The 11,729-nt window shown below is 35.5% G+C and overlaps 1 protein-coding gene across 2 annotated transcripts; it reads left to right on the top strand.

Annotated features, from left to right (window-relative positions):
* Nucleotides 1-5,017: 5,017 nt before the first annotated feature.
* Nucleotides 5,018-11,224, top strand: LOC117339201 (exosome complex component CSL4-like). Of its 2 annotated transcripts, none has more exons than XM_033900664.1 (8): nt 5,018-5,292; nt 5,933-6,051; nt 6,433-6,504; nt 7,181-7,269; nt 7,976-8,009; nt 8,879-8,929; nt 9,961-10,043; nt 11,075-11,224. In XM_033900664.1, exons 1-8 carry the CDS (start codon nt 5,259-5,261, stop codon nt 11,193-11,195), a joined length of 603 nt encoding a protein of 200 aa, XP_033756555.1. In that variant the 5' UTR covers nt 5,018-5,258; the 3' UTR covers nt 11,196-11,224. The 2 variants fall into 2 exon arrangements, with proteins under 2 accessions (XP_033756555.1, XP_033756557.1); XM_033900666.1 differs by having other exon boundaries at nt 5,030-5,292; nt 9,961-10,042; nt 11,080-11,224.
* The last annotated feature ends 505 nt before the right edge of the window (nt 11,225-11,729 follow it).

The following is an 11,729-nucleotide window of genomic DNA, read 5'->3' as shown; positions in this document are numbered from 1 at the left end:
CATTGTATTGTTTTGTAGTTAGAATTTGACAAATATATCATAGAATACTGCCCAACAAACTGAAATTGTAATTTTCACAAAATTTAAGAGTTCTGCAATTCCTTAACCCTAGATATCACCAAGTTAACAGTATCATGGGTGATGACTGTTGGAATGCATACTGGTAAATTACTAAATTTAATCAACACAGTCATAAGCACAAGCTTAGATTCACTTTGAATTTCAGTTTAATCCAACAAAAATGATCAAATACCGATACACTGAAGTATGCACCTCCATTGGTTTAAATTCCTTATAAAAACATACATTATTCTTTTGTAATGCGACATAAATGGACCCAAGTGCTCAACTATGGAAAGGAAATAGGCTATATCTGTTATAAGGGTGGATCATTTTCCAAATATTTAATAAACAGGATACTTAGCACCTGTGGACAGACTGCTCGGGCTCAAGCCCGAGAGCTGAGTTTTTGGAGGGAAGTTAAAAAAAATGTGAATTTCTGGTCTGCCAGTGATCAGCCCAGTTCCTTTCAGTTGAGTCACCAAAAATGTAATAAATCATACCACTTTGCACTGAATTAGATTAATAGAATCTATCACGTGTCTGTTCCGTGGACAGGGATATCTCAACCCGTGTGTAAGAGTTTGGCCAGTCAGCACGAGGCTTGCCGAGGGTTGAAATACCCTTGTTCACGGAACAGACCCGTGATTGATTGTTTTTCTCACATACTCGCAACTAAACGTAAGTTTTTAAGAAAGTTTTTCATCGCGCCATCTTCAATGCTTCTTGGAATGTGTGTCAAAATTTATGACATCATTTACGACCTGGTTACGCATCGTAAAATGATGACGTTGCGTTATTGTGAGCAGCGACATATAGCATGTGCCGACTGTCTTTACCCATCCTGTGTAAGAGACCAAAATCCACAATTGCCGCCATGGCCAACAGTGCCATCATAGTTGCTACTGAGTTTGTACATGTATACTACAATAGTACAAGGGTCTTAAGAGTCAGATGACCGTTAGGCCCTTGGGCCTCTTGTTCATTACTCCTTCCTATTTCAGATATGCATGTGCTGTTGACCAATCCAAGTGAGAGCTATAGGAGAATAAGAGGCTTAATTCCTTGGAGCTAAAACTGGAATCCCATGGAAGTGGATGTGTCGTCTGCACCCACTTGCAGTGCTGTAATTGAAAGGATGTTTTCTGTTGCTGGTTGGTTGATGGAGCTTTACATCCATACATCATGAGGTCAAATGAGGATGGTATCATGCAATGAATCATGATTGCATAATACTACGGGGAAAAAAGTCAAGAAGCATATGGCAATAACGCGATAAAATGTAATTTTAATACAGGGTTCAAACTGCGTATTGTGAGCAGCGACATATAGCATGTGCCGACTGTCTTTACCCATCCTGTGTAAGAGACCGCTGGATAACCCTGTGAAGTATAGGAGAAATATTTTATCCTTTAACTCACCGTACTTGAATGGTAGTAAGACTCTGCTTGGCAATAAGCCCCCTCCCCTTTCTATCAAGTCTTTTGAAACCAGGCCTACATTCAATAATTGGCCCCCTCCCCAATTTTGTGCTATTAGGGAAGCACAGTGAAAGAGCCACAAAAGGAATCAAACCAAAAGTCTCTGGCGTGATAATCCACAGCTCTACAAGCTGTCGGCCAAAGAAGCATGCATCGCAATTAGATGAGTGACAGACTGTAATGTACATATCGACCCGTTCTTTATATTTTTTGGTACGACAGACACTTTATATGCTTTTTTGGTAAAATCAATCAACTTTCCTCCTTCGACTTCAGCAAATCTTAAATCATTGATGCATTTATTTTCGACTTCCTTCTCCAAGATTGATTGCTCTATACTTCACATTCAAGTGACATTTTGGTATAATGGCATTATTATTCAGGGCACCGTCTTCGCTGTTAGCCAAACATTTCTCTCAAACAGAAATTAAGAAGGTAGGCATTTTTTCGGAGACTTCACTACCCAACAATTTTACTATAAGGAATACCAGAAAAATGGAGCTTTACCCTGACCACTCATCAAATTTTAATACAAATGCCTCCCACACAGATAAGTCTGGAATAGCACTGATATAATGTCAAGTCATCCATGGTACGAGGTTAAGGTTGTGATCTGATCTACATTGCATACTTCAAATGTTTGGCATGATGCTACATGCATTTGAATCATTGTGTATGTAAAAAGTAAATATATCTTTGTGGTAAGCATTGCATCAAAAAGGTTTGAAACATATTGTTGGGATTTACACCAGTTGTCTGTCTTTACATTGTTTATAATTCTTCATGATAAAAAAACGTGAAATTTCACCTATATTTAAAACACCAATTCTGTATTTAGAACCCTCATAGCCTTCCAACAACTCTTATACTAGAGTGGAATATTTTGCTAAATATTTAACTAAATGCAGGCGCCTCTGGTCTAGCTCTTACATGTCGGATCAAATTGTAAAAGTGGAGAGTATAATGTCACCTTACCCTCATTACCTCAGGGTAGCGGAATTGTCCATTGCACTTGAGAACAAGCATGAAACTTTGTGGCCCAGCACAGGCATTTTTAGGTAATCTGACCTGTCGTCATTGTGCTTTGTCTGTCGTAGTACGCCATCCGCCGTGTGTAAACTTTTCACATTTTAAACTTCTTCTCAAGTTTCACAGGTGGGATTTAGCTTAAACTTGCCTGGAATGATCCTGAGATGGCCCTGACCGAAGTATGGTTATTTTTCGGGTTGGTCCGAAATCCAAGATGGCTGCCATCTTGAAAAACATATTTCAAACTTCTTCGCCAGTTCAACTGGTGCCATTGAGCTGAAACTTGCCCGAAATGATTCTGAGAAGATCCTGACCAAGTGTTGTTATTTTTCGGGTTGGTTCGATATCCAAGATGGCCACCATGATCGCCATCTTGAAAAACACATTTTAAACTTTTTTTTTCTCTAGTTCCACTGGTGCCATTGAACTGGAAATTGGTGAGGATGTTAAGGAAGGGGAGCCATCAAAGTGTTTTTCAGCCTCTTAAGAACTTTGACATGGCAGCCAGGGCGGCCATTTTGTAACATGATTGCGCAATCATGGTTTTCCTGAACAACACCTATTTCAAACTTCTTCTCAAGTTCCACCACTGGGATTCAGCACTAACTTACCTGAAATGGTCCTTACCAGGTGTTGTTTATTTTCTGGTCGGTCCAAAATCCACAATTGCCGCCATGGCCAACAGTGCCATCATAGTTGCTACTGAGTATGTACATGTATACTACAATAGTACAAGGGTCTTTTGAGTCAGATGACCTTTAAGGCCCTTGGGCCTTTTGTTCATTACTCCTTGCTATTTCAGATATGCATGTGCTGTTGACCAATCAAAGTGAGACCTAAAGGAGAATAAGAGGCTTCCTTGGAGCTAAAACTATAATCCCATGGAAGTGGATGTGTCGTCTGCACCCACTTGCAGTGCTGTAATTGAAAGGATGTTTTCTGTTGCTGGTTGGTTGATGGAGCTTTACATCCATACATCATGAGGTCAAATGAGGATGGTATCATGCAATGAATCATGATTGCATAATACTACGGGGAAAAAAGTCAAGAAGCATATGGCAATAACGCGATAAAATGTAATTTTAATACAAGGTTCAAACTCAATCTGTAATAAAATATAATCAATTTTGTAGTATTGAAGTTTTAGAGATGTAGAGTTGAAGAATGACAAAGTCATTTTTTTTGGTGCCTGTTTATTGGTGTAGGTGAAGGTATATGTTGTATCCGTACAATGTATGGGTAGGAGTGACATATCTGTACAGTGTATGGGTAGGAGTGACAATCACGAGGAAAATGGGATTCTTTTATACTAATTTGCAGGACAGATCAATTTCCCCTGACATAATATGGTCATGGGGTTAGTGACCTGAAGTCTACATGTAAATACCACATTAATTGGAACTACAAGAAGATAATTGAATACAACCAGTATTACATAGATAACATCCAATTACTGACAAATTAGCTAACGTGTACATGTAGATATGATGATTTACAGATTATATGTATAAGTATACAAACTGCTACTGAACATATTACAATACAGTATTCAAATATGATAAACTAAGGAACAAATCAATGTAGCAAGTGGCAGCGAAAAGGAGTCCAGAACACCAGTAAATAAGAGAATTCTAACACGAAATGTAGTTCATTATGAAAAAAAACATGCACTAAGTTTCAAATTGATGTTGCAATCAGCTTAAAAAAAAGAGGGTTGTTTATCATTGTGCAAAGGGCCATAACTCCAGCAAAAAAATTCATTAAGACGAAGCATTGGACATACTAAGGGCAAATTTGTTGCAAATAAACTGGTTTAGGTTTGGGTTTATGGTTTAAACCTGGTTTTCAAAACGGTTTGTAAACTAAAACTGGTTTGCTCTTGAGAAACAAATGCGAAATTCTAGTTTTCAATATGGTGTCTTTGGGAGAAAAAGCTTCAGAGCAGTATTTGAAACGTTAATACCTCCTGAACGCACAAAAATTCCCCGAATCCCAAATTATGTTGAAGACATACTTCCACAATTCAATGCAATGACAAACATGGAATATTGACACAGTGTTCACACTTAAAACTTCCAATTCATTAAGACGAAGCATTGGACATACTTAATTACCAATGGATGAGTCAAACTAAGACGCAAAGACTTTGTGTCCGAGGGAGTAGTGCAATAGGGGGAATACACGTAACTCGGGCAACGTGTACTTGGAGCTGTTGGAGGTACTGACGTTAGCACCATAGGCCTATTAAATATTTATTGAAAAGCTACGGGCCGCGCCGCACACCATGGCTAGGTACAGTTATAGCGGGGAAAAAACATTTGACATTTTACTTAAAGGCTTCCATAAGTGTTAAATGCTGTTCCTATACAACAATAGCTACACCAGGGCCTATAACACCCCTTTCTATAATAAAGTTTTCAACTTTCAGTTAGTCAACCGCCATCTTGTTCCGGATCCGGAAATAGGATAAGACATTCTATATTATGAATAGGGATAATTACCACCATAAAATTAAGCTTGTAGACATTATTTAAGTTTTAGAAATTTGATTTACTTTTGATTATTATTATATACATCTTTTTAAACTTTTTTATGCACATACTTCAGCACTGGAGGGTTTTCGCCACAGAAAGTTGGAAAACTTATAACCTGTTTATAACTCACATGGAATAGATTGTTCCAAACAATATGTCTGCCCCCATAGAAAAGGTGTGTGTTCCAGGTAAGTGATCTATCGATGAAAATGATTCAAAATATATACTGTTAGCGATCTGTTGATATGTTACCAACATACTATTGCTTATGAAGGGTGTTGCATAGAAATGAACAATATTGATCGGAAATCACTTTGCCGTTAAAACGGCAAAGTGATTTCCGATCAATATTTATTTAAGTTTATTTCCAGTGGATTCTACTTAACGTTACATCACTGGACTCGAAATCATATATTAAATGAATGGTATAAGAAGTACAGGTGGTAATTCAGTTATATTCCGTTTAATCAATATTGAAACATTAAATTAATACAAATCTTGTGATATTGATAGTTCTAATATCAATAATGTAAAATAACACGAATGCATGGTATTAAGACGAATTGATTATACCGTTATACACAATCAAATTAAATATAGGATAAACGTCTTCACCTTGAGAAGAAATATAATGATGGATTTACTGTCAGAATTTCAAACGCCTAGCAGTGATACAATTTAATCTAAATATGGCCATCATCCTCTTCGGATAGGTCTTATTGTCACGTGTAGAAATTTGTAAATTTTATCAGGGAATCATTGAATATGTTTGAAAGTTTTGGTACATGTATTTCTAACATTGTCTAATGTGTCTTGTCATTTTTTTAGGTCAGAGAATATGCAGATATGATGAGAATGTGGTGTCTGGTAATGGCACATACACAAGATCAGGGTTTGTGCATGCCAGTCTGGCTGGGTACTTAACTACAAGATCTGATAATGATCAGGTATATATATGATGTGATTATTATCTTTAACTCATCATCATTCAACAACTTTGAAAATTTGGTCCAAAATATTTGTGCTGAAGCATGATATACATTTGATAATTAACTAGCCCTTTAAGTACTGAAGATGATCTTCACGATTGCTTTCCTATTTATATTCCTGTACACTAGTCTGAAAGGTTATAACTTAAATCATGAATGGTTTAATCATTTCGACACCAATCAGAATCCGATTGTGATGGCATGTGCATATATAATACATTGCAAAAGCTATATACAACTCATCAAATTGAAAATTCTTAAACTTGACTAAAGACTTTTCATGCCTGTATTTTCTCTTTATTGCCAAGTTGCACATTGTATGTACTTCTTATATGACAGGTTATTGTGGAAGTGAAAACAGACACTGAACTAAACATTGTGCCAACAGTGGATGCCGTAGTCACAACAAGGGTAGGTGTACCCAGTACACAAGTTATTGTTTCTGTAGGGGAACAATTAAAGGTCAAACTTACCTGTCAGCTTCACTAGGTACGAGTTTACAAATGGGAGGGATAAAATTCTCATCAACTCAAGATATGATAGCCTTGATAGGTTTTCAGTGTTAGGTGACACCCAGTTTACATATCTCCTGACATTAAAACATGATATCTGTTGTGGAGATTTACAGAATGCAAACAGAAATGCAGTTCATATGATGTATAAAAAAGATTGAAATTCACTAAAGAAATGCTACCAACATAACAGTAACTTAGTAATGTGTGTTTTTTTATCTTTAATATTCTTAACAACTGTGTAACAGAAGAGTGTTCAATCAAAATTTAGAGATTAATTATAAACTGAAATATCATTGATATTACCGGTTTAATATACCTTGTGTTCAGCAGGAAAAAGGAAATAGGTATATTCACCAAAACACTATCTTGAAGTTAAAAACTAAGTAAACATTGTCTTGTATTAGTGAAACATGCTCTTCTGTTTACACTATGGTTAACTATAGTTGTACTTCAATTGATTTTCTTGTTCTAGTTTCTAACATTTAAGTTATTTTAAAATCCTTAAATTTTTTTTTGATATGTCATTAACTTTTGATTAGTGTTGTTATTCAAAAAAGTTATTTGTATTTCAGGTCACAAATGTAAATCCAAGATTTTGCAAATGTTCCATCTTAAGCGTAGGATGTATCACACTTAAAGAACCCTTTAGGGGCCTTATCAGGTAAGTTTTCTGTGACAGACTGAGTTTATAAAATAAGACCACTGGTAACCCTTTGGGGGGGCCTCATTAGCTAAAGTTTATTATCAAGATAAATGTAGCAGGCATCACCCTCTTTCTTGGGCTTTGAGAAGTTTTCTGTCAAACTAAATGTAAAAGGCATCATACCTTTAAGGGTGCTTCCTCAGGTAAGGTTACTGTCAAAATAAGTGTAAAAGGCATTTCACCTTTTAGTGTACCTCATCAGCTAGGATTCTTGCCAAACTAAATGTAGAAGGCATCACACCTTTAAGGGGGCCACATCTGGTAAGGTTGCTGTCAAAATAAGTGTAAAAGGCATTTCACCCTTAAGGGGGGCTCATTAAGGTTACTGTAAAATAAGTATAGATGGCAACACATCCTTTAGGAAGCCTCATCAAGTAAGGTTACTGTCAAAATAATTTTAGAAGGCATCACACCCTTTAGAAGACCTCTATAGTTGTATGTTTACTGCCTTAGTAAGATTGTCTGTTTTATACAATAGTAACTAATGAAAGTTATAAGAATAATGGCATATCATTATATCTTACACCAGTTACAAATATTGTTGATCATGCAAATTATGTATACATATAGTTATCTTTGGATCATTCCATTGAGCCATGAACATCTCATCACAAGTACAAAAATTACTGGTAAAATTATTATTATTTTGTGTTTCCTGTTTCAGAAAAGAAGATGTAAGAGCTACAGAAAAAGACAAAGTAAGTTTGATTAATTTACAATGATATAACAATTGATATACACTAAAGACTTTGTTATCTCAAAGACAATAGAGGCATGAAAAAGCTATCTTGAATAATCGAATTAAAGGAGTATATATGTAGAATTTTATTGTCGAAACTGTGAGTTAAGCAGAGTGTTTGAGTCACCATAGTTCAAGATAACAAGTTTTACTGTAATTTGATAGACGAGTCAAAGTATAATGTTTTGGTTTGTATGGTCTTAGGTTGCTTTACAAGTGCAACTTTAAAAAAAAAACTAGAACAAGGTAGATAACTCTGCATCCTATTGTTGAAAACTTATACAGATTCTGAAATAAGTGGCAAACACATACTGGGTAATAACTTATCTTATCATACTGCAGGCTTGGGAAGTTACAAAATAATTGGCCTGATTCACTGGCATACTGTATCCCACATCACAAAAATTCTAAAAATTCAGAAAATTATTACATAAATATTTGAAAGAGGTTATTTTAACATAGAATTTCTTGTTGGCCTCTATGAAATTGCACAGTTTTACTGTAAAAAGAACCTTCATGTGGCTAGATGTTGATTGTGATGCTTTTTTTCTTTCGATGTCACAGTAACATGCTGTCCCATTTCATGTGTAAATCTCCATTCTTTCTGATCTACTGTTACAAAGACAATATTCTCAAACAAAACACATTAACAGGAGACCTCAAATATCATCATTCATGTAATTAATGCAGATAACCAGAACAAAATGAACACTTATGTATCAAAAACATAACATTATGGTTTCTAATTTCATCATGTTATGAACTCATTTTGTTTTGCGATATAATATCTTTAGCATGTGCTTTGATGACTAGTTTTTGTGTTTACAGGTAGAAATGTACAAGTGTTTCCGGCCAGGTGATATAGTGGTGGCACGAGTCGTATCCTTTAAAAGGCTTCACAAATACTTCTTATACTGGGGAAAAAACAAATACTGCTTCACAACAAGCAAATATTTTTGGTGTGAAAAAAAATTATCGCTTCACAACAAATACTTCTTACTAGAGAAAAAGCAAATTTCGCTTCACAGCAAGCAAATACTTTGTGCGAAAAAAAAAAATCGTTCCATAACAAATACATATTTCTTACTGGAAATAAAACAACAACTGCTTCTCAACAAATACTTCTTAATTGGACAGAAAACAAATGCCGCTTCACAACAAAACAAATACAAATGAAGGGTGCAAGAAATACTGCTTCACAACAAAAAAAAACAAATACTTAGTAATGTGAATGTGAAGGAGGGGGGGGGACAAAAAACGCTTTACAAAAAAACAAATACTTAGCTATGGAGAGGGGGGGGGGGGGGGGGGAGGAGGAGGGGGGACAAAAACGCTTTACAACAAACACATATTGCTGGGGAAAACAAACCCGCTTAACAACAAACACTTTTTTACTGGGGAAAACAAACACCGCTTCAAAACAAACACTTCTTACTGGGGAGAAAACATACTGCCTCTTAACAAATACTTCCTACAGAGGGAAAAACTAATACTGCTTCAAAACAAATACCGCTTCAAATACCGGTAGTACTTTTCTTTTGGGAGTGGGGGGTACAAATAGTCCAATTACGTGTATTTATCTTTTAGAATATTTATAACATTTACAAAATGTTCAATGTAGTGTATTTTCCCATTATAGACTATTAGAAATTACTTAAAGATATAAGGGCTATTCCAGTAAGATATAATGTATCTACCCAACAGGAGGACTCCAGTCAAACAGGAACCACCCATAAAAGTGATTTATTTCAAACAGTACCATATAATTAAGACACATTTCTTGAGCACATAATTTTTTTTGATTCTGGATTCCTTCTGTTATTTTACTGGAATAGTCCTTATGACAGAGAGGTTTTGATGTATAAGTTGTATTGCTACTCCAATGTTGTAAACCTTGACTTGTGGACTAGATGTCTTTAGGAGATGCCCATTCATATGTGTTGTCTACAGCAGAGAATGAACTTGGTGTTGTCATGGCAACAAGTGAGGCTGGTAAGTGTTGAAGTCATGTTTTGTCCATTGTATATGATGATTGTAACAAGTCATAAGATATTTTACTGGTAACCATTTGAAATCCTTAATAGAAATGATTGGAGAAAAACAAGATACTCGAGAGCGAAAATGCACACACCATTCATGATTCGAACCAATTACACTGTCTGTATTCAGCAATGTGACCTCTTGGCCCTCATGACTTATTCATCAATTTAAACAATCTTGTGCATCATTTTAAAACTTTGCATATGTAATATACATAATGCAATTCACCTATTGTCCCTACATGAATACCAACTCGTCTGCAATCAATATGCCAATCAAAGGTCAACACAACAGGTCATTCTGGTGGGATAACTTTGGGCCTGATAAGTCATTATTATTTACACAGTACACTTATTATTTTCTGAGGTCACCAGGTGACCCATTGCATTGGCCTTTTGTCCGTCTTTGTGCTATGTGCCTCCTGTGTTAACTTTTTCTTGTGCACAAAATAACTGAGTAAATATGAACAGATTTTCATGAAACTTTGTATGCAGTCTTATATCAATAAGATTTCAGGCCGATTCAACTGTAACTTACAGAGTTACAACCGCAACTGGGCCAATTCAACTGTAACTTACAGAGTTACAGCCCTTCGTAGTTTTATTGCCATCGGACATTGGGCACATGAAAACTTCAGTAAAAACTTAGTATGCAGTCTTATACATGTATCAACAAGATATGGGATGAGTATTGCAATCAGGCAGATTCTTGTGACTTACAGTTATGGCCCTTTGTTGTTTTATTGCCTTTTTCAAGATTACAGTCAAATATGTTAAATATGAGTTTAAAAGCAAAAATCATGTATAAGTATATATATCACAACTCAGATGGATGATAATACCCATGGGCCTCTTGTTTAATTTGATGATGTTATAATGATGAGATATTTTCTGTACCTTGGGTACAATTTTATGTATTTTTGTGAGAAGCAGTGTATAAGCTTTGTACTTACATTAAGTTTGACTGTAGTTGTCACCTTTGATCCTCAGGTGCAAACATGACCCCAGTGAGCTGGTGCAAGATGAGGTGTCCCAAGACGTTAGCAGAAGAATATCGCAAAGTGGCAAAAGTGCAAACAAATTACATAGATTATTCTGATACATGAATTTTATAATAAATGATTTTGTAATGAAAGATTTCTTCATATTTTATCTCAGATAGTTTCATCAGAGTATTGATAATATTTCAACACAAAATGGACTTCTTGCCAGTGAAGTAGTTCCTGTGTGTACTGTTCATCAGTGATGTATAGAATGGTAAATACTTCACCGAGATTAGATTGGATGAAGCATCCTTTTTTGATACAATCTGTTAATTTGTTACACTTGACACAACTACGAGATGGAACACTTTAATTCTGAAAGGGAATTGAAAATTGAAGGAATTCTATATGACCGTCCTTTGTTTATTTTTTTGTGTGCTTTGTAATATATTTTTACATATTTTATATATTATCTTTTTACGTGTTAAGTCTTGCCTGGCAATTTCTGGTTTTTCACCAAACTCTTGAAACAATCTCGGTAGAATGTTAATACATTTGTATGCCATCAGGGATTGCACTTCCCTGTCTGATTTTGTTTGGAGTTATTGATATTTGACAATTGTTGTTATTTGACATTTTGGTCCTATTTGGGGTCTC

The sequence above is a fragment of the Pecten maximus genome, chromosome 12 (genome assembly GCF_902652985.1).
Source record: "Pecten maximus chromosome 12, xPecMax1.1, whole genome shotgun sequence".
In the NCBI taxonomy this organism is placed as follows: Eukaryota; Metazoa; Mollusca; class Bivalvia; order Pectinida; family Pectinidae; genus Pecten; species Pecten maximus.
The sequence above is the reverse complement of the archived record's forward strand: the minus strand, read 5'-3'. Positions and strand labels throughout refer to the sequence as shown.

Coding starts and splice junctions, on each gene's coding strand:
- LOC117339201 (XM_033900664.1), top strand. CDS start 5,259: ATGTCTGCCCCCATAGAAAAGGTGTGTGTTCCAG. Junction 6,052..6,432: donor CAAGATCTGATAATGATCAG/GTATATATATGA, acceptor CTTATATGACAG/GTTATTGTGGAAGTGAAAAC. Junction 6,505..7,180: donor ATGCCGTAGTCACAACAAGG/GTAGGTGTACCC, acceptor TTTGTATTTCAG/GTCACAAATGTAAATCCAAG.